Here is a 27,027-nt window from a genome sequence, read left to right as displayed (position 1 = left end):
CGCCAATCACATGCCGGGTAGGCGTCATTGATAGTGGTATCGACCAATCGGAGGCGTCCTTGCGTTTTCCCATCGCAGTGGGCCTGTTAATGTAAAGAGGGGTGTGGCGCTGGAACATTCCAACTTTTGTCTCCCAACGTATCTAACGCTAACACACACACACACACACACATACACAAAACATCTCAGCCATTAATGGAATATATTGTAATACATTTGAATACGTGGCGAGGAGTTTGCTGATTTCTGTCATCGAGGCGGATAAATAGGGGGCGCGGCTTAAAACACCTAGCCAGTCACAGCTAACGGGATCCTGGGTGAAAAATGGCAAAGGTTCAAGTAGGCGTGGAAAGCAACATAAAAGTTGGCATCCAGTTCTCCCATATGCCGTTAAAGATGACAAAATGATACAGGTAAGTCATAATTATTTATTATGTTGTTTAATGTGGTACTGTATTTATATTTATTAGGTAATCACATTCCCACGTGCCAAAATCATCTTTTTTTTTGCTAGTAGAGAAAATGGATGGATGGATGGATTATATTTCATACTAGGCGTAAAGATTGAACATGTCAGTCACGTTCAATATTTGTATGTATACACTTATAGAAATGTTATTGAATTAGTGACTAAATACGTCTCTTAAAAAGTGGACGGTAGTTTCACACCTACTTCCGTTGTGCACACATATGTCAATACATTTTACACATTTTGAATCTCTTGTTATTTAAAATTTTAATCCGTATTTATCTGCATTTAATCTTAAATTGTTATCATATCTCATATCTGTATATTTTCTTCCTGCTTGATTTGATATACAAAAATTATTAATTCTTTCACTGTAATTTTTAGATTTGTATATTAATTACATTATTAATTAGAATTACATTCAAGATTTGCAAACTTTATTGTCAGTGTGCCCTCAATTTGTCCAGTGTACTTTTAAAGACACTTTTACATAAAACGTGCATTATTACATCCTACATAGCTTCTATATAATATATACACACATGTAATCAAATTAATGAATGAAATGATGCGACTGTAGTTGTGGCTTTTATCCACCTTTCAGCCTCTTTTTTGTCCATTCGTAATCTTGCCACTAGATGTCAACATGTCACGTCAAGTCATGTCAAGTTAATATGGATGTTTTTTGTGTGTGCAAAGCTGGCACTTTAAAGAAGAAAAAAATACAAAAATAAATACAAAAATAAAAATCTCCAAGTACAAACCGAAATTATGACCATGGCAGCCCCCCTTTTTTCTTAAAGAAAATTAATAAAAAAGCAAGCATAGTCTTGTCATTTTTATTCACACTGTAATACTGTGACACGTGTAACACCTACTAACATAACAAAACATGTCAGACAGGGACAGTGAGGAAATGGAATGGAAACTATTGACATCCACCCAGGGCACCGATGGGGCCTTGCAGTGGCATCCAGCGCAGCCCTGCTCTTTACTTTTGCAGGGACGGAGAGAGCAGATGGCATTATTATATAACACCATTGCTGAAGCGGAGATTGTCACAAGCCCATCGCTCAGTTGTTGAAAAGCTCCCGCCCAGTATTAAAAAAAAAAAAGTTTTGTTAAAAGGAGCAAAAGAAAAAACTTAAATATTGCACGTAAACATTATCAACAGATGTACTATATGCTCACATGCATACAGTATATATAGTCTATGTTGTATTACAGCCTTAATCTGTCACTGATGGTTTTCTTTATTTTTCTATACACTACTTTGTGTTTGACAGTAGCAGTTTTTCTTAGACGTATGCCATAAATGTTAGCTTTACAGATGCCACATCCTCTCTACATCCTCTGCGACATACCTATTTATGTCACCTTGTTTTCCATTCAGCATTTTAAAGAGGTGCAGCATTTATTGATTTAAATGGGTGATTTAATTGCAGTAATTGTGTCTATTGTGTGTCTAAAATCGTGTCTGTATACATGCAACACATTTCCTCAGTGAACGGTGCCATTCATTTACTCAACTGAAAAAGGTCCTTCATGCCTTCATGCATCAAATAAGGATTTGCATTTGAGCTGCAGGCTAGATGTCTTCATGTGTGCTATTATTTGGGGACTGCATGTAAAAATTTCCTTTGGGGACATTGGCATTTATTTATTTACAAAGAGTACCAGGCGTCTATTAGAGGCACGACATTTTTAGGGGTGGAGTCCTCTAATTGTACAAATGCATGAAATAAGGGTTCTTAGCTGAAATTATATGAATATAATAAGATGTATTTGAATTGATTTTTTTTCTACTATTTCACTGGCACATTCTCTTTAACCTCTTCCATAAATGTCAGCTTTTCAGATGCCACGTCTGCTCTGCAGGCCAGGCAGTGTCTGTTGTGTTAATAGTAAATGCACTGCATGCCACCTAGCGGCACCACTTTTGATTTGTATCATGAAGTAAAAAAGGAGTCGTCCATTTGAGGTGAGGTGAGGCGTCTATTTTCCTTAAGGGAAAACAGAAGTACGCTAATATTCTATTCTGTGTCCGAAATGGACTACGTTTAACAAATTTACCAAGTGGACCCTGGTATTTATTTATTGACAGAGAGTACGACGTGTCTATTAGGGGTAAGGCATTTTTTTTGAGGGGGAGTCCTCTATTTATTTATTATTTATATTATTTATTTTAATTTACATTAAATAATAATTCTCAGTTGAAATAATATAAATACGGTGTATGATGGCTTATAATTCATCATTTGTCTGGACACTACTGGCAGTTTTTCTTTGAACTCCATCATACACATCACCTTTGCAGATGCCACGACCTAGAGCAAACACCTTTGATTTGTTTTCTAGAGGGACAAAGGAAGCGTCAATTTGAGGTGTGTTTCACCACTATTAAAAAAGGAGTGTCATTTATTTGTTGTGGCCTTACTTCCATTTAGCAGCAGTTTTTATAATGTAATGTAACAATAATATTTTTTTTCCCGGCTCTGCCTGTGGGACCTGAAAGGGTTGTGCAAGACGGTCACTCACCCTCCCCTCCTTCTCCCTTCCTTGCTGGGAGGCGGAGGGATGTTGCGATGTTTCCTCCCACATCGAGGCTGAACCAACCGCAAAGCTATGCCAGTAATGTCCGCCTCGCCTCCAGGCAGAATCCCTTGGACCAGACACAGACACATGCTGAAACACTGACTGGCTGGTAAGTTATTTTTTTAATTTTTTATTTTTTTTAAATTCATTTTTCAAATGTATTCTACTGGACAGACGTTTCACAAGTGGTTTCATACCCGTCTGTAGAGTGTGCATGGATCTGTGTACCAGCACATTATACACTGAAATTCAATACAGTACTGTCAACTGATTATAAAGCTTTTTTTGGAGTGATAGTAATACAAAAGTATTTACAGTGTGTATACTGTACATATCTTTAAAAAAAAAAAAAAAAAGTATTTTCAATTTATATTAATATTATTTATTATAAATTACAAATAAAATATATTGCAGGATTGAAATATTGTAAAAAATATTTTTAACTAAATATATATTACAAATAAAATATAATACACAAATATTACATTTAAATTGCAAGTTTAAAATGAATTGATACAAGTGTGGAAACCTGTTGCAAGATGACAACATTTACAAAGGAAATAATAACTTTTTGTGTGTGTGTGTGTGTGTGTGTGTGTGTGTGTGTGCATGTAATTGGAAAGTATACTCACAGAACACCTTAGTGACTACACTTGCACAATCTAATGAAATTGACTGTAAGGGTTTTTGTAGGAAATACTACATTTAAGCTTTTGTGTAAAATAAATCTTCCTTTAAAAAGATAATATTACATCTCTTTTATAGCTGGGGTTGTAGCCATTGTAATACATTCATCCTGAGGGTTGTTTATAGTATGTAGACTCTTATGTAGCTACCAAAATATTAGGACAGCTGTCAGTATGTCAACAACTGCAACCACCATAACAAACACAATGTTAAACGAATAGCTACCTGACAGTGTCATTCAAAAGTGAGCATTATCTTTAGTAAAAGCTGAATTGTCATTGCATATGCTTAAAAGTCTTACACTAGATGACACTAGATCTTGTCATGGGATTTCCGTGGGCGTGATCTGCATGTCTGCTGGCGTTTGCTTGAGTCTGGTTCAATCGGGTTGAGGGTGAGAGAGGTGTTGGCCGTTATAGCAACAAGCCGATCAAGTCAATACTGGATTACACCGTTTCCACCTTTTCCGCTGTTACTGCAGGTCATAGTCAATAGCATAGCATAGCATAGAATATTTACTTAATCGTATTTTGGGCTTTTTTTTTTTTTAACTGTATAGGCAATGTTTTAAATAATATTTAATTGTCATAGAAGTATAAAAAGAAGTATGTATAATAAAACAACTCACCGTTTGGTGACATGAAACGGGCTACTGTCATGCAAGTGTAAGAGTACAGTGTGTATAGTCAAATTTCATTTAATATACTTTTTTCATTATTTATTTAGCTATATTGTACAAGAATCATTATCACATTTGTTTCACTTTCCATCACTGGCCGTCTGTTCAGTCACTAATAAAGTCGATAGAAACACCATAGACTATAATTACTTGTGCTGGGATCACTTATAACAACACAGGTTATACTAACATATCAACTCACAGGTTCTTACAGGTGTTTAGACACTAAAAAAGAATCCCACCGCACCACTCAACAGTAGAACTGCCTTGCTCATTTCCCCACATCCTGTCCTCCCCTATCCTGTTTAAATACCTAGACTGTCTCACTATTGTTCTGCTGTGGCTCTCACCCCTAGTCCGCTTGCCCACTCTGTCCGCTAAAACACTTTTCTGTCCGGCTGCATTTTCAATAAACATCAGATTAATACATCCATCCATCCATCCATCTATCCATTTTCTACCACTCATTGGAGGTCGGGTCACGGGGGCAGTAGCTTTAGCAGGGACGCCCAGACTTCCCTCTCCCCAGCCACTTCATCCAGCTCTTCCGGGGGGATCCCGAGGCATTCCCAGGCCAGCCGAAAGACGTAGTCTCTCCAGCGTGTCCTGGGTCGTCCCCGGGGTCTCCTCCTGGTGGGCCGTGCCCGGAACACCTCAACAGGGAGGCGCCCGAATCAGATGCCCCAGCCACCTCATCTGGCTCCTCTCGATGTGGAAGAGCAGTGGCTCTACTCTGAGATCCTCCCGGATGACCGAGCTTATCACCCTATCTCGAAGGGAAAGCCCAGACACCCATCGGAGGAAACTCATTTCAGCCGCTTGTATCCGGGATCTTGTTCTTTCGGTCACGACCCACAGCTCGTGACCATAGGTGAGGGTAGGAACGTAGATGGACCGGTAAATTGAGAGCTTTGCCTTTCGGCTTAGCTCCTTCTTTACCACAACGGACCGATACAAAGTCCGCATCATTCTTCCCTCACTCGTGAACAAGACCCCAAGATACTTGAACTCCTCCACTTGTGGCAGAGATCTCGTCCCCGACCTGAAGAGGGCACGCCCCCCTTTTCCGACTGAGGACCATATCTCAGATTTGGGGGTGCTGATTCTCATCCCAGCCGCTTCACACTCGGCTGCGAACTGCTCCAGTTCAGAGATCACGGCTTGATGAAGCCAACAGAACCATATCACCTGCAAACCGGACCCCCTCTACGCCTCGGCTGCGCCTTGAAATTCTGTCCATAACAAATATTATCGACCTCAGACACCACCTTCCTGCCAGAGAGATGACATTCCACATCCCTAGAGCCAGTTTCTGTAGCCGGGGATCGGATCGCCAAGGTCCCTGCCTTTGGTCACCACCCAGCTCGCACTGCACCCGATCCCTATGGCCCCTCCCACAGGTGGTGAACCCATGGGAAGGGGGACCCACGTTACCCTTTCGGGCTGTGCCCGGCCAGGCCCCATGGGTGCAGGCCCGGCCACCAGGTGCTCGCCTTCGAGCCCCACCTCCAGGCCTGGCTCAAGAGGGGGGCCTCGGTAACCCGCTTCCTGGCAAGGGAAACCTAGATCCATTTGTTTCTTTCTTCATAGGGGTTTTTGTTTGCCATGGGTGACCCTACCAGGGGCGTGAAGCCCCAGACAACTTAGCTCCTAGGATCATTGGGACACACAAACCCCTCCACCACGATAAGGTGACGGCTTCCAGGAGGGGACATCAGATTAAAAAATAAGAAAAAAAAAAAAATACAAATTGAGCAGAGGGAGTATTTCAAACTCCCCTGTTGCACAGCAAAACTGTTCCAGCACAAAGGCATACAGATCCACTATTCTGCAAGGCCATGGAGCTGAATAGGACAGGTTTAAAAAAATAAATAAATTAAGTATAATTTTTTACATAACACTGGTCAGCCAAAAATTTCTAAGATTTTTTTTTTAGCTGACACTTTTAGGACACTTTTAATGTGCTGAATCCAAATATTACATTGGTTTTGCTCACTCAGGTCAACTTTTTTTTAACTATGGCCACGTTTCTTTTATGTTATTGTTACGGTGCATGCCCTGAAGTTTGAACCATGACGATGAAAAATTCAATTTACAGGTACTTACTTTTATCAGTCTACTATTAAAGATACTTTAAGTGAAGTTTGTAACATTTGATTAATAAACTGTTAACATCTTAGCATAAAAACCTGACCTGAACAAGACCAATGTAATTTTCGGATTCAGAATCAGGACCAGAATCAAAATCAGGATCAGAATCAGAATCAGAATCAGAATCATCTTTATTTGCCAAGTATGTCCAAAAAACACACAAGGAATTTGTCTCCGGCAGTTGGAGCGATGCAAAATTGTCTTAAATCAGTTGACAAAACACAGACAACTTGCAAAAAACAAAAAAACAAATTGTGACCCAGTGTTTTCACTGGGGTTTCGCACCCGTTAGGGATATGGATGTTTCTGCATGATAATGTTCCACACTTCCGCAGAGTGGCTCTGGGATCTTCACCCAGCCTAGCTGTGGATGTCATGGGGGGAGAAACTCGTGGCGCTGCTGGCTATTATGTAAAGCAAGCAAATCTGCCCAAGAAGAAGGGCTTGTTTGCAGACCCATTTTCAGAAATAGGAAGATACCTAAAAAGTGAATTGGTTGTTTAATTTCACACTTGATGGGTGGACATGCACTCCAGATACCCAAATATTGTATACTATACTCTATTGAGTCCATTTTCCATAATGTGTCAACTTTAAAATATATATAACAAATAGATGAACTTACCTATACGTCATGTGGGTCTATTTTAAACAGCAAACTAGTTGAGACTCAAACAAGAGCCCCTCTAATGGTTGCCCTCCATTTCGCTTTCAGATCAACTCGTCGATTGTTATGCCCATCCTTTATAGCGGCGTCACAAAAAAAACCAAAGAAAAAAAAATAAACTTCTGAAATTCATCTTTTAGATTCTTACCAAGCTGGTGTCTTGCAAGATTTTGATCAATTCTCTTTTATGGGACTTTAAAGTATATAATTCCTGAAAAAGCTGTCAAAATTCTTGTAAAAAAAATTAAAAGACTACTGCTTTGACATCACTTAGGACTGGCTTCATTTGAGATTGACATGTAATTTTGCTTTTACGGCTACTCCTAGGCTGACAATTACCACACTCCATTGTACCTATGTGAGCTGCTGCTGCTGCTGCTGCTTTACAAGACTATCACTCAAAGAAAAACCCATTCAGCTTCCTCCACTGTTCATTTGTACCCAGCCTTTGCCAATGTTCTCTCTTTAGCCTGTCTAAAAAGCGAGCATTTCGTAGAAACAACAACAAAAATCACAGGAAAATAACCTAAATGCTTGCTTTTGAACTGTGCGTACTGTATATATAAGCTTTTGAGTCATTATTGTGGCTGAATTAGTCCTTTATTACACAGGCTAGAGGAAGTCTATTGCAGCACATTTACTGTCAGTGATGTTACAATAAGGATTTCACTCATTCAATTACGATAATATGCACTTTGTCCTATTGCCGCAAAAAGTGGCCCGGGATGTTTTTTCATTTGTCTGTTAAAGATGAGGCCTTTTTCAAGACATTTATTTATCTCCAATGCAGTGGGCAGCGCGGCAGATTTTGTGGTTAGAATGTCTGCCTCATAGTTTTGAGGTCTGGGGTTTGAATCTCATCTCCAGCCTTAACTGTGTGGAGTTTGCATTTTCTCTCAGTTCTTGCAGAAGTTTTCTGTGGGTATTTTGGCTTCCTCCTCCATACCAAAAACATGCATGTTAGGGTAATTGAGGACTCTAAATTGTCCAGAAGGTTGCCCAGTGATTGGCTGGCGACCAGTCCAGGGTGTACCCCACCTCTCGCCCAAAGTCACCTGAGGTACACTGTTAGACATTTCCTAGGGTTTTTACAGTAACTTACTGTAAGTTAGTGTAACATTGTACTCATCCACCAGCTGCAAATCATTCCAAGTATTGAGCAGTGTTTGCTGTTGATTAGCTTACCTGATTCAGCTGATGCTATGCGAAAGCGGCCATTGGCTCCAGTCTCTTAACCTCGACAATGACCTCCCCCCCATGGAAAAATACTGTGAGTACCTCATTTCTATAACAGAAGCATATAAAACAATGTTTCACGCCACACACTACAAACAGAGAATTACTCTATTTTTTTTCAATCAATGTTTTTATTCGCACTTATCTCAGGCAGACATTTTGAGCTTCAAAATTTTGAGCTTCAAAATGTCTGCCTGGACTTTTTTTTTGCTTATTTTGACTATGAAAGGGTCAGAAAATGTCCTGTGAATAAGTGCTTTTGCCCCTTTTCCCAGAAAACCTGGAATTTCAAATATTTAGCAGGTTAGGTTAGGTTATCCCTGACGTGTCGTCGGCGTATTTTACTCTATGGTAAGTGGTAAATAACTATAGAATGTGCCGTTTATTCAGAACAGAGACAAAATTATGTAAAAATGACATCTTTTTCAGGCTGTGTGAAAGGGGGGTTATACACAAGTGACATCCAGCCTCTGTTACATCTCTGATACTTCCTCAGAAGGTGGAAAATTGCAAGGTCAACTTCCCCCCCCCCCATTCATTGCCATTGTCATTTATATGGAACAGCGACATGGGAAAGACATGGTTTACAGGCTGTGTTAAAAGAGCTTTACAGATAGGCACCATTCAGCCTCTGGTACACGACAGTGATACTACCTCAGAAGACAGAAAATGCCATAAGAAGAATGCAATTCTGTGTTATTGCTGTTTATACAGAAAAGCAACATGCGTCTTAATTGCCTCTGTGACAACACTGAGACAACCTCATGAGGCAAAAAGATTGCTGTGTGGAGTTTGTTCTGTTTTGATGATGTTTATACGAAACAGTAACACGGAATTTGTAACAAGCAGTGTAAAAGTGACTTTACACCAAGTACCCCCCCCCCCCCCCACCCACTATTGTGTGGCAATACCATTTATACACAATGAAATGGAAAAAGGTGTAAAACCGATATCTTTTACAGGCTGTGTTAAAAGAGATTCACACACAAGCACCATTCTGCCTCTGTTACATGATTGTGATATTACCTCAGAAGATGGAAAATGCCAATTCCAACTCAGTCCTTTTTATACAGAATTGCAATCTGCGGAAAAAGGTGACTTGTAACTTGTGTGAAAAGTTCTCTTCTGGCAGTCAATGTCCTGTGCCTCTGTCATTGCTCAAGTACTACCGAGGAAGGCAGAAATTTCCAGGGCGACTTTATACCCTTCTTTCCACGTCAGTGCCTGTCATACGGAACAGCAACATGGGGGGAAATGGTGTCAAAATGACTGTACATCTTTTACAGGCTGTGTGAAATGGGATAAATAGACATGTGGCGTCAAGCCTTTGTTATAACGCTGATGCGTCCTCCAAAGGCAGAAAGTTTGCTGACTGAGTTCCTCCCCCCATTTCCTGCGGGTTTTGTTTTACAGAACACAGAACAGCAACAAGGAAAAAAGTGGAGAAATGACATATTTTCCAGCCTGTGTGAATGTGTTTACATACAGGTGGTGTCCCACCTCTTTTACTGCTCTGATACTGCCTCAGAAGGTTAAAAATAGCTGGATTGATTTCACCCATTTTGTGTCTGTACGTTGAAATAGATCAGTGAAATGGGGAAAAAGGTGTCAAAATGTCTTAAAGTATTTCCACTTGGGTGGCACCGTGTGGCATTTGTTTCGGGTTAGTAGGTCTAACAGTTTAAGATATATATTTACCTGTACAATTCGGGATGAGGTCACCCGTGGTGGGGGACACCTCACAATGAAAATTTGCCCACTAGTTCGCGGCGTTAAGTTTAACATGCCGTGACACGTCCCTGCGCGTCATTGAAGGGCTTTACAGTTGACGCTTTTTTTTTTTTTTTTTTTGGCACGCTCCATTCTTCTTAGGAGCTTATTGAGTGTCGGCCCTCTGGTTACGTAAGCCTCGCTATATACAGCAGGAAGCTAATCCAGTGGCATGACCTTAATGCCAATTAGCAGATCATGGTGACGTTATTGAGGTACCATCAAGGAGAGCGTATAAGAGGTGGCGCTGTAGGTTAACTCAACAGGTATGATAGCATGAGATTAGCAGGGTAGCGTCGTGATTGCCACTCGCTTCACCCAACATGCTTGGCGTGCCGCGTGTATAAGTACGTGTTCCGCCATATCGCCAGATGTGCTCCTCTAGTTAGCGAGATAGCTTACGGGTCAGCCGTCCTAGGCGGGTTCAGAGTTGGAAAGGGTCACGCTGTGCACCAGCAACACTAAGCGCTAGCCGCAGCCCAGTTATGCAATCGCTTACGCTGGATGTGCCAGCTGGTAGAGGTAGACAGAAATAGAGGGGATTGTGTTTATTTTAATGTTTAATCCTTAGTACAAAACCCCACGAAGAGGAAAATACAGTATCTAAAATGAATATGTTGTTTAATCTGCTCTGTTTATTTGAGGGGAACGAGTTCTTCATTGTATTCTTGCCAAGAGTGCTATACGTTAAATTTGGGTGACATTAAAGATTTATAATTGCCGAGCCATGCCACAAGATGGGAGCAAAGCACAACGTTTGTCTAAGTGACGCTCCACAATTCACTTCCACATAGTTTCATGGCACCTAAATTTCACAAAACGGCAGTAAAGCGATGCAGGACCTCGGGTTACGATTTTAACTTGTAATTTATTTTTTAATCCCCCTACCCCCCTGGAAAAAAATTACAATACTATGTGAATTTGCAAATAGGAAAGAGGGGTACCCTGTACAGTAAATGTAAAATGCAAAACAGCCCCAGTGCGTTACAGACAAGCGGGCAGTAAGTGGCAGTAAAGTGCATTACTAGTTGGTTGCCAACTGTAGTCCATTTTACACTGCGTCTAAAAGCTGAAAAAAGTTGGAAAATTGTAGTGTTGACTTTGTCCCCCCAAAAGTCATAATTTCAGAAAAATGAAGTTGTCCTTTCACGAGAAAAAAGTAGTACATTTACGGAAATTGCGTGAACTGAGACGTATGACTGAAACAAAGGAATACCTGCAAATATTATGCGAAAACCTGCAAATGTTATGCGAAAAGGAACAAAACAAAAAAATCAGAAATGAACAAAAAAGGCTTGGTTTTACAGGAACGAAGCTTTAAACAGTTTTACCCGAGAAAAAGTTTTTTTTTTTATTATGATAGAAAAGTCAAAAAAAGAAAAGTAGAGACCATTTAAAATCATTAAGTGCTTTAATGCAGACTCTTTCAAGTTTGGGGACTTCACTGTATTTTACCATGTTGGCATTTCGAAATATTAAGATTTTTTGCCCAAATATGACTTGGGTCATATAACATGAAACTTTCTTGTTTTAGTAAGACTTCATGTTGTAAAACCTTTGAGTTTATTCGCTTAAGGAGATAATATTTTTCTCATAATTTAAGTCTTTTGTCACAAAGATTCATTCTTCATTCTCATATCATCACATTTTTGTCATTTTTTAATGACTATCAGAATTTATTTTCTTAATATGACCACTTTTCCTCTGAATATTACTCATAAAATGAATGTTCTCATAAAAGAAAAGAAAATTATGACTTTATTCTTATCAAACTACATCAGTTTTTCTTATTATATTACGACTTTTGTCAAGAAAACGTTTTGGTTCAAAATTATGACTTCATTCTTTTCCTCTTTACTTACTCTCTTACTCACATGAGTTACTCACCCGCCCCCATAACATTCAGGTTTTATTCTCATGAAATGCCCAAAAACTTTCTCATGACGTTTTGAGCGGGAATAAGGAATTTCCATAACAAAAACACCCTTGCCACATCCCCCTTCACCTATATTGTTTGTTGATGTTTTCTGTCCATCCAGCAGGCCTCAAGTGTGCCGTGACGCGATGAGGAACGTTCTGGAGTTGACCTGGCTGCTGTTGATGGTCATCACACCATGCGCAAGAGGTACATTCTTGAAAGAGGTTGTGTCCACAGCCAATCCGCTTCCTGCTTCCACTTGTTTTCACAAAGTGTCTGGTCTGGTTTGCCCTGTTGTTTTAAAGGTCACAATCTGTCATTGTCTTTTTTTTCGTACCATTAAGACTGTTGCAAAAATTACATTTTGAGTCTCATTTGATTTTTTTTTTTTGGGGGGGGTCCAAAACATCACAATTGATAAATTTGTCTTTTTCTTGTTATATCAAAGCTTGTGCATATTGTTATGACTCTTATTCCTGTGATATGGCAACTTTTTTCTTGTAATAAGAAGACTTCATAACCCAAAAATTATGACTTGATTCGAGTCAAATTACATCTTTGCCATAATATTAAGACTGCTGCAAAAATTACAACTTCATTCTCATCTATTTTTTGTCATGTAGAAGAAAAGCTAATTCTGTAGGCTTATTTAACTTGACTTCATCTTGTTTTTGTATTCACACTGCACAATGACGATTATAGCTTGAAGTCGATTAATCGGCAATCACGTCTTTTGGCATTAACTCCATGGACGCTTCACAACAATCTCCAATCACAGACAGTGGGATCTTATTAAACAATCCACGTAACACAAGTGCAGATTTGCTACATTTGGTACAATACATTGTTGCAAAGCATTCTCTCCACCATACAAAGCATTCCCTTATAACTGTATACTTCTGTTATAAACTGCAGCGAGTAGCAACCCTGCAATTGTGTTACATGAATTGGTGTTACAGTTGTACAGGTTCTGACTGTCTGTGAGGCTATGAAGTTACCTTTATATGATTAGCTGAGCAAGTGTCTGAATGTGACTGGATGAACGAGTTGGAAGTGCGGCCAGTGCAATCGAGGTTGGTGGGGAAAATGAGTGAGCAACGTTGTGCTTGGAGGCGAAAAGTGGGCACAGCGAGTTGACAACTTCAACTTAAAATATCGATCACGTCATCGATGGATCAACGTCGACTTGAGTATTATGACCTCAGCATCGACGACAAAAAAGATTTAGTCTTTCATGCCCGAGTATGTTATGATTAATAGTTGCGTTAAAAAGAATGGGATGTAGTTGTTGGTTTGACATTTGAAAGCAGGGCATGACTTAATGACCATGAGAAAAATGGGTATCCTCCCAAATCCCTATGATGTGAAGCTTCCTCCCTGTCCACCTCTCAGGTCACAGTCCGCCAGGGAAGCCCACACTGACCAGCTGTCGCTCTCCCGAAAAAGAAACCTTCTCCTGCTGGTGGCAGCCTGGCTCAGACGGAGGACTGCCCACCACATACGCGCTGTACTACAGCAAAGAAAGGTAAGGACTTCCCTTTTTTCTCGTCTTCTATTTCACCTCGCATTGTTTTCATCCTTGTGGGGCAAATGTCAAGTGGACCCTGATGAATGCGTTAAGTGAATGGGAAAGTATTGCATTGTCTGTTGCTGGCATCTACCTGGTGGCTCGAAGACAGCCATAACAACATAAAGATTACACAGAGCTAAGCCGCATGGATTTCAGTATCCACCGAACCGGACACGGTTAGTGCATTGTACAACAGAGTTGAGCAACCTGCGACCCATGTGCCACACACAACCAGCAAGACAATCTTTTATCAAACAAATAGAACTGTATAAAAAGCCCCAAAGCATTTGAATCCCTATGTAATATATCTAAATAAAACTTTGTTTGTTTTATATAATAATTTATATAAATACCGGAGATAGGAACTGTGAATGTAGTGAAGAGGACCTGTTAATAGGGGGTTGTGAAGAGAGAGAGGAAAAGATAAAGAGAATGACAAATGTTGGGAATGTTCGAGTGGCCGAAGCAGTCAGAGTGGGAGAACAAAGAGAGAGTGGATTTCGGGAGTATGAATATGAAGCAGCTAATGGATAACATGAATGGCTATACAGTGTCTTGAAAAAAGTATTCATACCCCTTGAACTTTTTCACATTTCGTGACCTTACAATCACGAGACCTCGGTGGTTTGTTAGAGAACACTAATGAACAACATTTTTTATGCTAAGAAGAAAAAATGCTAAGTTTAAGAAAAATGTGTTGTTGTTTTTTTATTTGTTTGAAATTGCCTCACTGAAATATTTCGAGACAAGAAAATACAGTTTGGAGCTCAATGTGACTTGAAGACAAAAGAGCTTGATTATCTCAAAACAGACAAAAAACAATTGGTCATTCATTTTTAAGTGACTTGTCTTTTTTTTTTCTCTTGTGTATTCATAATTGCTCTTTAACGAAGCAAAAATAGAATTCATCCGAATACCCGATTATTTGATAAAGAGTTTTGGTAGGATACTCGAAGACTAAAATGTTCGATAGCTGCAGCCCTATGCCAGAAACTTGATAATATTAGAAGATCGATATATCAATAGACACATACATCAAAATGAAATACCCGCTATGCTGATCAATTTAGATCACAGGTGTCAAACTCAAGGCGCAGGGGCCAGATGACTTTCGATCCGTCAGGTGGCACGCCATTAAAAAAATGGTATCATCGTGTAAAGCCGGGGTGTCAAACTCATTTTTGTCACGGGCCACATCGCAGTTATGACTTCCCTCGGAGTGCCGCTACGACTGTGGACCCATATAAATGAAAGATTACCTCATATACTGTACTTACAGTATACACAACACATTGATGAATAACCAGTTTTGAAATCAGAAGCCTATAAAAACATGTTTTTCAATTATTACATTTCTTTTCAAAGGGGGATTGGTAACAAAAAAATGCTTGTAAATATCCATCCATCCATTTTCTGCACCGCTTTCTCCTCACAAGGGTCGCAGGCGTGCTGGAGCCTATCCCAGCTATCTTCGGGCGAGAGGCGGGGTACACCCTGAACTGGTCGCCAGCCAATCGCAGGGCACACAGAAACAAACGACCATTTGCGCACACATACACAACTACGGGCAATTGAGAGTCTTCAATCAACCTAGCATGCATGTTTTTTTTGGAATGTGGGAAGAAACCGGAGTACCCGGTGAAAACCCACGCAGGCACGGGGAGAACATGCAAACTCCACCGACGTGAAGCTGGATTTGAACCCGGGTCCTCAGAACTGTGAGGCAGATCTGCTAACCAGTCATCCACCGTGCTGCCTACTCTTAATCATGTCATAACAATTTGCAACCCCTTGTCTATGGTCATGGGGCACAATACAGCAACTTAGGGTACGTGGCTTCCAACAAACAACCAAATCAAAGGAAGGCACATTAATGATCTTGAGAAATTACACAGCTATTATTCTGTTGCGAAATGAATTCTTCTTTGCCGCTTTATCACCCACCAAGTCCGTTTATAATGCCTTTGGCAATTTTCACATGGCTATTAATTCAGCCACCTATTGCCAAGCACATTTCCCCACCTATATTGTAGTTACTTGTGCTGTGCATATTTTGTCCATTTCTATGGAGCGTTTACACAACAAGTCATCACCAATCATTTACCTTTCAAGTGCAGTAATGGTGCTCTCTCCCACCCACTCTTGTTTACTTGCGCTCCCCCTCTCGTGCCTTCAGCTCTGACATTGTGTACGAGTGCCCTGACTACTTCACGGCCGGGCAGAACTCTTGCTTCTTCAACAAGAACGACACGTCCATCTGGGTCAACTACAACATCACCGTGGTGGCCACCAACCGACTGGGCAGCACTTTCGCCGACCCCGTGGATGTCGACGTGGTCTACATCGGTGAGGGGCCGTGTGTGGCCATCATGTTGTAGCCGTCTTGTCCTTGAGAATGCTTAACCTTAAATGGGTCCTCTCTTTTTAGTGAAATGGTTTTTTTTTTGGTTTTTTTTCTTCGCGGAACGGCAACATCGACGGCCGGCTTCTTCAAGCTCAGAATTATCAGTTCATTTGCATCTCAAGAAGAAGCGACATCCAACGTCCAAATTCCTCCCTATCCAAATTTTGGATAGGGAGGACCGGTGGGTTGAAATTGATGTAAAAAAAAAAAAAAGCCATCTAAACCAAACTAGAAAAGCTGTCTCGAGTCAGAGGGGGAGGTTTGAGGCGTCACCTATTGTCTGCCTATAACAAAGTCTTGATATCTCTCCCCAAAGATCGCCTCATTTAACAGGAAGAGTGGATCTAATTAGCTGTTTTGTCACAAGACGAGCGAACGATTGATTGGTATGCAGGACGGTCGTTTCACTAACCACATCCATCAACAACAACCGCACCCTATTGTTGACCACCCCCAGGGGACACACCCACCGAGGCATAAATTCACAACTAAAATTTAGAACTGAGGAAGCCTTTTGGATTAAAGGTGGAACGTCTTCAACAAACAACAACAGTACAGTTGCCTTGATTCTGATACCTTTTCAGATTACCATCACCACCAGTGTGACTGATATATTTACTTAAATGTAGTCCTCTAAAGTCACACAAAACATCAGAGTTCCAACCGACGTAGGGTATCTCACAAAATCAGCACAGTGAGCAGCAAAGGATTAACTATTGTGGGTTTTCTTTGGCTTTTTGTGTGTAATTTGTGATCAATTTACTTGTATATTTTCCCCATTGAAATGAATTGAAATGCCATTAATCCGTTCCAGCATTTTCTGTAGCTTTTTGAAAAAAATAAAAATAGCACTGCATTGTAAAATATACAGCGGCTGAAATAAGTATTTAACACGCCATCGTTTTTCTCATTAAATATATTTCCGATGGTGCTATTGACTTGAAAATTTCACCAGCTGTTGGAACAACCCAAGTAAACCATACATTCAAAGAAAGTAGAACAAATAAGATCAGAAATTAAGTTATGTGTAAAAATGTGAAATGACACAGGGAAAAAGCATTGAACACATGAAGAAAGGGAGGTGCAAAAAGGCATGGTATGCCAAGACAACACCTAAGATCTGTCAATAATAAAAAAAAATTCACTAGCTGTTGGAACAACCCAAGTAAACCATACGTACAAAGAAATTAGAACAAATAAACTCAGAAATTAAGTTTTGTGTAATGTGAAATGACACAGGGAAAAAGTATTGAACACGCCAACTGGTATTTACTTAATACTTTGTACAAAAGTCTTTGTTTGCAATGACAGCTTCAAGATGCCTCCTGTATGGAGAAACTAGTTGCATGCATTGCTCTGGTGTGATTTTGGCCCATTCCTCCACACAAGCAGTCTTCAAATCTTGAAGGTTCCGTGGGCTTCTTTTATGGACCTTGAGTTTCAGTTCTTTCCATAGAAGCAAGCTTTGACATGCTTTTTTTTTTCGTGCATACAGGCCATGGCGGCGGAGTGCATTACTCACTGTTTTCCTAGTGACAACAGTACCTGCTAATTCCAGGTCTTTTGGAAGCTCTCCACAGGTGGTCCTTGGCTCTTGGACAACTCTTCTGACTATTCTTTCCACTCTTTCAAAAATCTTGTGAGGAGCACCTGATCGAGGCAAATTTATGCTGGCATGATTGACTTTCCACTTACGTATTATGGCCCCAACCGTGCTCACTGAAACGTTCAGAAGCTTAGATATGCGCCTATAACCAATGCCATCGGTATGTTTTGCAACAATTAGTTTGCGATGGTCTTGAGACAGCTCTCTGTTCTAACTCATCATGAGATGTGTCTTGACTCACACCTTGAAAATGAGACCTTTTTGTAGGCCATCAATTAGGACTGAACCAGCTGATGTTCATTTGCACTGACATGGGGCTGGATTGCTGTTTGATTATTGACAGATTTTAGGTGTTGTCTTGGCATACCACGCCTTTTTGCACCTCCCTTTCTTCATGTGTTCAATACTTTTTCCCTGTGTCATTTCACATTTTTTACACATAACTTAATTTCTGATCTTATTTGTTCTACTTTCTTTGAATGTATGGATTGCTTGGGGTGTTCCCAACATCTGGTGAAATTTTCAGGTCAATACCACCTTTGGAAGTATATTTAGTCAGAAAAATCGTGACGTGTTAAATACTTATTTCAGCCGCTGTAATTGTGTGGCCTAGTGAGTGATGTGCGGAGCTCTTTTAGGGCGGAGGCGGGGCGGGGGGGCATTTTAGCTCAACATCTCTCAGCATTCACACTGTATAAATGCTATTTTTTACTAACCAGTACTTAATTGAATCGTAAACCCAATCTCCGTTTTTCTTGGTTGTTATAGTTATTCACTAGGAATTTAAGCAAAAAAGAATATTTGTTTGCAAATTTAAATTCCTAAAAATAAACCCTTCCTACTACCAAGTGACTGAATGATAAATTGTTTGTTGTTCTAATGCTCCGTAGTCCAGCCCAACCCTCCTGAGAACGTGTCATTGAGCGTCATGGAGGACAAAGGCTGGCCCTTCCTGCGAGTGGCATGGGAACCGCCCTGCAAGGCTGACACTCGCTCCGGCTGGATCACGCTCGTCTACGAGATTCGCATCCGGTCGGAGAGGGAAAAGGAGTGGGAGGTACGTAGAGGTAACCTTTCGTCCGCGTCATGTGGCCTTCGTGGATGTGGAGTAGCCCGTTCTGAGGGGCGTCTCCAAGGCAGCGGCTAATGGCCGAAACCTGAGCCCAAATGCCTCACTCGAGTGCCAGCTGCTCCCTCGGATTAGGACACTGGATGAAATCCCCGCTCTATGTGTTGAATGCACTGTTATCTCGGATCTTTACCCCCGGCAAGCACAAAACACGAATGTAGGAGGTATTGTTTTGTTTGTGGAATTTGTGGAGTAAACAGGGTTACACAAAAATTACAAAATGCTATTTCTGCTAAACTACGCATAGGGTGGCACGTGTTGAGGAAAATAAACTATTATGGTGTGAACCCTTCCCCGAAGGAGTTACTTTTTGTGCCAAACTGAATAGTTTTGTAATCTATGTGTACTGTAATGATATTTATTGAACCCACTAAGAGTGAGATAAATATAAAAAGAAAATAAAAATAAGAAAAGCAATTTTGTTCATTTGCATATGGTCACATCACAACCTGTCAAAGTACTGTACCACATGCATCTGATAGCAATGCCAAGTGAGCTGACTTCTTTCAAACTTGGCCTAACATTTGCCGCCTCCATTGTCCACTCTTATTTTTAGACCACAGGCGTGCAATGGCTCGTAAAAGAAATGGCCCAGTTGGTTAAACTGGTGTTTGAGAGAAAATTAACACAAAAATGCAGAAGGACACCGTCACATGCAGAAAAGTGCCTACACTCGCCACCTACAGCTCTTATACAGCTAAGCCTGGTGTTGAATTTACCTTACTATACCTGCCGTGGCATACCTGTATATAACACTTGCGAGGCACGAGAGATGGATTCGGCAGAATTTGACAGAATGTGCGGTCCACCGGCCCCATCAAAGACCCCACCACCACCACCACCCATTCTCCATGAACCAGGAAGTTGTCTACTGACAAAAAAAGAGATGACCAAAAAGAAATTCTTTGGTTGAAGCTTGAAAATAGAATTGGTAAAGGCGAATTAATCCATAGAGAGATATTTTTGATAATGTTCTTCACATAATTTTGAAAATATGGAAATTCAGACAAATTCGGACAAATTGTTCTGGAAGTGAATTTCTATAGCTTGGCAGTTTCGGGGATGTATTCTCTCTTTCGCTCCTACAGTGCAGATGCCTTTTTTGCTTTTTTACATTTTTCTTCCTGATTATCGTATTTTTCTTCTTCCAAAGAAATTAAAAGCAGTGACTCCTGGATATTTGTAAACCTGTGAGACTGTACTTTTTCTAGATGCGGTCAGTCATTGCCAAACTCCAATAATTTTTGATTGCCCCTCCAAAAATTCCCATAAACTTATTCTTAAACCTTGTTGAAAGCCTTTTCGCAAGAGTTGAAGCTATTATAGCAGCAAAGGGTAGACCAACAATATATTAAACCACATAGATTGAGGATGGGATATCACTTCAAATCTTGTCAGTCAAGGCAGGTGAGTGAATAATTTTGGCAATATAGTGTACATTACGAACTTGCTTTTCGTAATAATCTTCTTCCATCTTGGCAGAGGTCTGAACCTCCATTATATTCAATTTCAATATTTTCCACAATACAATTTGAATGTGTGTGTTCAGACTCACATGGCCGGCCAGCAGAAGCTGTTCAACATTTTTAGCCTGCGCTCCGGTGGCTCGTACCTCATTCAGGTGCGCTGCAAGCCCGACCACGGATTTTGGAGTGAATGGAGCGGTGCCTCCCACATCCATTTTCCTGACTGTAAGACATCGCACACACACACACACACACACACACACACACACACACACACACACACACACACACACACATTACAAGCTCTTTCCCCATGTTGTCATGTTAGTGATCATAAAAAAAAAAATTGTAACCTGGACTCCAACAACAGGAGGAATTCTACAACAATACAGGAGATTGATGTGTGTGTTTGTGATGTTTTTTTTTTTTTTTTTTTTTGGATAATCCATCAAGATTTCCATCGGGAAAAGTCAGCGTGGATCGTCATTACAGCCATTTGTGCCTTCATCTTCCTCATCGGCACGTGGTTGCTGCACATGAATAGTCACAGGTAAAGAGAAGTGTTGACACCAGAAAGAAGTGTGTCGTCCCACATCTATTTTTTCAGCCCTGGTTGGGATCTCTTGTTGCAATCCTGATGTTTCTCTTTTTATTCATCTGACAAGCTTGAAACACTGCCTCCTACCACCAGTCCCTGGTCCTAAAATAGAAGGATTTGATCAGCAGCTTCTAAAGGTAATAGCCTCTTTTATTTCTTTCAACATTGGGTGGACAATACCCCCAAAAAGTACAGTGACATAAAAAAGGCAGACATTGTTGCATCGACTTTCTCCCCCATTCTGTGAGAACACGGAACAAAGCTGGAAAATTGCCGTCTTCTGCAGCCAGTGTAAAAGGGGCTTTACACACAGGTGCTCTCCCACCGCTGTTATGGCTATGATAATACTTTTTAAAGATGGACAATTGCTGGGTCCACTTTGTCCTCCCATTCAGTGTCGGTGCCTTTTATACAGAACGGTGACGTGAAAAAAGGGCAGAAATGCTACCTTTTCTAGGCACTGCTGTCCCACCTCTGATCCAGCGACACGTAAAAAAGAAACATTTCAGCTCTTACATGGCTGTGTTAAAGCAGCTTTACACCCAAGTGCCCTACAGCCAAAGCCGGGAAATTGTTAGGCCGACACCCCCCTCTCTCCATTCCATGTTATTGTTAGTTATACAGAACAGCGACATACCCAACAAGCGGAAAAATGCCATCTTTTACGGGCAGTGTAAAAGGGGCTTTACAGGCAGGTGCCCTCCTGCCTCTGATAAGCTCTAACAATTGCTGGGTCTATTTCGTCCCGCCATTCAGTATTGGTGCCATTTACAGCATTCCTATGCATATTCACGGTCTTATGGATGCACCTGTTTATTATAATTTTTTCAACCTATATTGGTTGCTGAAAAACTCACCTATTTGCTGTTTTTCTGCTCAGGCCAAAGCAGTAAAAGTACAGCGCAAGGCTCGCTGCGCATGTTTGCCAATTTGGCAGACCGGTCTGCGCCAAGCTGGGCATTCCAGCGTAGTAAGGGTGTGTCCTAGGACATGCGCATGACGGAGTGACAATTTGGTGGCAGAAAGTCAGTCTAAACTTACACCTGCTCAGGCCACGTCCTAATCTTGGACTACGAGGGTAGACTGCTGGTCTAGCACAATTTTGGTGAGTTTGATCAGGTGACCGATACTGAGGTCCCTTGTCATATTTAGGTCGCCAGCGGTTCTCACCAGCTCTGTATTTAATAAGGGGACCTGCTCACATTGTCTGTTGCCACAACACGGCCAGAGCAGTGGCAATGCTCCAAGCACGCACGGATTGCTGCGATTATGCATTGTCCTCTTACGCACAGTGATGTCTCCGTTGAGACTGTCATTCCTTCACAGATAAAGGGAATGAGAGTAGCTGCTTTGATCGGTGGCAAATGAAGTCGGCTGTAAACACACCCACAGAGGCTCAGCCTGCCCACTGTCAAATCCGCCGGTCTGTGCTCGTCTGCGAAATTACCAACACCGGTCTAACCGGTCTAACCCGCCCCTGGCGCACAGTTGCGCCACCCGTCATGCCAGATGTACGTCGGTCAAAATTCCGAAAAAATAGTGAATAAGCGAGAAACGTGGGTAGTGCTCCCCCCCAAATATATCTATTAAAAAAAAAATCTGTGAATAGGTGAGTGCGGATGTCGAACCGCGAATATGCAGGAGTCCACTGTATATTAGTACGTCTGTATTTTCTGCACTCAGGTGGCCAAGGCACATACAACAGAAGGCGCCACACAATCACAATGAATTCATCATTATTTACATTCTATTTAATTATGGTGTATGTTTTTCTAATGTATGATATTACAGTGGTATTTTTCTTATGAAAAACATTACATTTTTGGAGGGTAGAGGCTGGAATGCATTAATTCCATTTCCATTGATTTCAACAGGTAAAGAAGTGTTTTGAGTTACAAGCGTGTTCACGAAACAAATCAAACTCAAATCTCAAGGCACTACCGTGTTGCTTTGGTGCCATCTTGCAGCATCGTGGTGCCAAGGACTTATGTTGAATTGAGTTGAGGAGCTTCATTTAGATAAACGTAGTCACGATAAATGGTTCTTCCCGTGCAGAAAGGCAAGTCCGAGAACATCTTCAGCGCGCTGGTGGCGTCCGACTTCCCCGCGATGTCGTCGTTGTCCGACAGCGAGGACCTGCTGGTGGAGTACCTGGAGGTGTACATCCCAGAGGAGCGAGAGGCCACGTCGGAGAAGAGCAAGGACCTCGGGGGCAGCGGCGGCTTCAAGTTGGAGAGCTCGGCGTCCGACAGCGACTCAGGCCGGGGTAGCTGCGACAGTCACACCCTGCTGATAGAGAAGTGCGGCCGGCCCAAAGAGCATGAGGACGGCACGGGGGAGCGGGCCGAACGGAAAGACACGGGAGGTAGGACGTGGCCTTCTGCGTTTACCAGTCCACCGGACCGACCTCGGCGCTGCCTCTCCGACAGCCTCTCTAGGCTTCTGGGGCCTTCGGAGGGGCAGGTGTGCAAACAAATCAAGGCCCGCAGCGACGTCAATATCGTCGCGTCCGGTAACACACAGTCGCCCGCCCGCTGGTCCATCGAGTACGTGGGTGTGCAGACAGTCGTGGAGGACAACGTGGTCATCCTCCAGCCCTGGAGCGGCAGGGAGGGCTGCTGCCCGCCGGCCCCCTTCCAGGAGCAGGACTACAGCCGGGTGAAGCGGGTAGGAAACGACGACACGCTGCTGCTGCTCCAGAGTGTGTCGGAAGGGTCGGCGGACGGGTGCGAGGGCGGGGCGAGCTTTGGCGATACGAGCCAGAAGAGCGCCGGCTGTATGCGCTCTACCACAGCAACGAGCGGTTATGTCGACACGGCCGCCCTTTTCCCACTGACAACCCACTGAGCGTCCTTCCCAAGGACGGGCATTCAACTGAGTCAATTGGTGAATTGTTATTTTTCTCATCTTCAACAGGATGGGACGATCTCTGAATATTCTGAACTCCTTTTGCCGTCTACGAGAGAATCAGACTTTTTCACACACAAGAAATAACATTTATTCGAGTAATATGACTTTTTCTCAAAAAGTGAGACTTTATTGGAGTGAAATTATGACTTTGTGCAAAGATAAGACTATTCATCCAACACCGATTTTTTTTGCTTTCACAAAAAATAAGCCTGTAACGTTGGGACTTTTTCCAGTAAATTTACATAACATTGATTTTTTTTTCAGAAAAAGTAAGACATTACGGAGCTCCTAAAGGGACATGGAAAAAAACATTTAAAAAAAAGCTTGTCATTAGAATGAGAAACAATTTTTTTTTTTTCATGTCCCTTTAGGGACACAGTAATGTACGAATACAAATTTTCACTGAAAAAATAAGACTTCATTATGACTTTTGCCACAAAAGTAGTAAGACTTTATTCATGTGACAATACAATTTTTTTCACCCCCAAAAAAAGAAATAATTTATTTATGTCAAATAGCTTTTTCACAAAAAAACAATTATATAGTGTAGCGATATAATTTTCTTTTCACTGAAAAAAATAATACTTTGTTCATGTTACATGACGTTTCCCAGTAGGTTTATTTGGGTTGAGTTTCATCATACTATCTCACGATTATGCATCAGTTTTATTGTATTTTATTTATTTCCGCACTGCGATTTTTTTCACCTGTTTCATCATGTAGTTAATGCTGGCTGCGCTAGGCTACAATTTAGTGCAGCAGCCCATTATGTCTATTGACGTAAGAAATTGCAATAGCTAATGCGCTTTCTCTAAAATGCAAGAAGAAATTATGGCTGGTGTAAAAAGAATGCTGATATGCTGTTTTTTTAAAACAGTTTTTGATGTCAGGCTTCCACACTACTCTGATTAAATTCCTAAATTTGTAAAACTGACTCTGTCAGATATGGCGTGTTACTGTAAACTGCATTAAGACTCAATTTTTTTTTTTTTTAAAAAGGCTCAATTCCTTCAAGACATAATTAATCCAAATCACACAACCGACCAAATTCTTAATGATCCATTAATCCTTATTTTTTAAAAATACAAACTTATTGTCATGTTGCATTTTTGTGAAATTATGACATTTTCATTAAAAAAGAAAACATTATACTTGTAATGACTTATCTTTTAATGTTCCTATGTCTTTTAACACAGTACAACTTTGTAAATAATTTTACCATTTTATTCTTCAGACCACAAACAAGTTGAGTGACTCAACAGCACCTCTATTGTTCGGAGCTAAGTAATGCAGTCCGTTTTGCCTCAGTTGCCTCGACATGATAAATGAATTAATGAACATTCTCAAATTCTTAATGATCAAAGAATCGTCTTTTTTTTATCAGATTTTATCCTCGTAACTTTGTTTATTTTCTTGAAAAAATGCCACTCTATTTTCATAACCTTTTGAATATGACGATCACAATTCCTTTTTTCCCTGTAAATTTACAGTTCTCTTCGACAGACTTTAAACCTGTTCAAAGTGAACAACAGCGCCCCTGCAGGTTGCAAACAACTACTGCACTAAATTTTGCCTAATTTGCTCCAAGGCAAATCAAATCCCAGAGAGTGCGTAAAAAAAAGTGAGTTAAAGAGCATTTTCACTTGTGGAGGCAGCACTTCATACACTACACTGTATACAGTCTCCACGTGTCACATACCTACAGTATGTATGTGGTATGTGGCATGTGGAGACCCCCCAATTGCCACAACGGGGACAATTTCACCGAGCAATCAAGTACAGTATGTGCCGCTTATCAGTCGCGTAACAGTGGCTTGCTCGTGGGCATGTTTTGATAAATAGGCAGATGACCAAAAAAAAAATTACTTTTTTTATTTTACCCCACAATATTGCAGTTCACTGTTCGCACCGCTGCTGTATTGCAAATTCTGTTGGCCACAGCTCATGCCCAGACACTCACGCAGATGAGGCCTCGCCTTTTAAAGACGCATGCATGTATCTAGCACAGACACTACAAAATGTATTGTGTTTTCTGTACCTTTTATGCAGCTTTTGGTGCTCAAATTCATTTACATTGTGTTTAAAAGGTGTGTATTAAAAAGTTTAAATGTAAAGCATGTGAAAGGGGTAAAACTACAGTGCTCGGTACCAAACCTTGCCACGAATAGAGAAAATCTGCGAGTAACTGACCTCCCCAGAAAGGTTTGTAATTACCTATAGATGCCACAAGATGGCAGCCAAGCACCACTTTTCTATTAGCCAGAGTGATGGCCTGTCTAAATGAAACTCCTCCCCCCCCACTTCAACATAGTTCATTTGCTCCAAAATGGCACCAAAGCAATATATTATCAGACAGGGCTATTCCTTGAAAAAAAAAAAAAAAAAAGTGTACGTTTTTCAGTGAGTAACAGAAGTTAGGTTTCATCCCCCGAGAAAAAAAAGGCAAATTCATGATATTCATTATTCATAATAATAATAATTATTATTATTATAATAGTAATATGATTTTTATACATGCCATTAACAAGTCAACTTTCTATAGAGACTGGATCTAACAATCAGTGTGCTTTAAAAATGTAACTTTTATTTCAAAGACAAAGGTTTACAGAACGTGACATATACAACAATTGTAAACATGAAATATTATCCAATAAATAGAGAAACGTGCTGGGGATTAAATTTAGTGAGAGAGAAAAAGAGCGAAACAAATGTTTTTTCTTAATGGCGTGACTAAATTATACAACATTTCAACATTCATAAACAATTTTCTGCAAGTACATCTGCGTATAACAGTAATAATAACATGCTAAGAATTTATTACAAGAGTGATCAGCATAATATATAAAATTATCAATTATCATCAAGCTGAAATCTGCTGGATTGGAATATAGAATTACATTTTAATTGGAAAGGCACAAATTGTGACATAAAGAATGATCAAGTTAATTAAATATACAAAACTACTGTCATTTGGGTTACTATAGTAACAAATAGCATGTTTCAGATGAAGGGTACGGGCACTTTAGAAGCTTTAAAGAAATAAGACATTAGATTGCTTGGTGGTCTCACAGTCAAAGAATAGAGGAGAAAATAGTTTTTCATTTCCACAGAAACAGCAAATAGTACTAATATCAATAAATTGGAAATCAAATAATTAACCGGATATATATTA

At 40.7% G+C, this 27,027-nt stretch overlaps 1 protein-coding gene across 2 annotated transcripts; it reads left to right on the top strand.

Moving 5' to 3' along the window:
• Positions 1–339: 339 nt before the first annotated feature.
• On the top strand, positions 340–25,853 carry prlra (prolactin receptor a). 2 transcript variants are annotated; one of them, XM_061698847.1, is made up of 10 exons: positions 340–413; positions 2,985–3,173; positions 12,297–12,379; positions 13,565–13,697; positions 15,919–16,088; positions 18,643–18,809; positions 20,431–20,572; positions 20,801–20,897; positions 21,013–21,082; positions 23,001–25,853. In XM_061698847.1, exons 2-10 carry the CDS (start codon positions 3,055–3,057, stop codon positions 23,790–23,792), a joined length of 1,773 nt encoding a protein of 590 aa, XP_061554831.1. In that variant the 5' UTR covers positions 340–413; positions 2,985–3,054; the 3' UTR covers positions 23,793–25,853. The 2 variants fall into 2 exon arrangements, with proteins under 2 accessions (XP_061554831.1, XP_061554830.1); XM_061698846.1 differs by having other exon boundaries at positions 12,294–12,379.
• The last annotated feature ends 1,174 nt before the right edge of the window (positions 25,854–27,027 follow it).

Source organism: Phycodurus eques, chromosome 15 (genome assembly GCF_024500275.1).
Source record: "Phycodurus eques isolate BA_2022a chromosome 15, UOR_Pequ_1.1, whole genome shotgun sequence".
NCBI lineage: Eukaryota > Metazoa > Chordata > Actinopteri > Syngnathiformes > Syngnathidae > Phycodurus > Phycodurus eques.
Note: the sequence above shows the minus strand (reverse complement) of the source record. Positions and strands in the feature narration are given on the sequence as shown.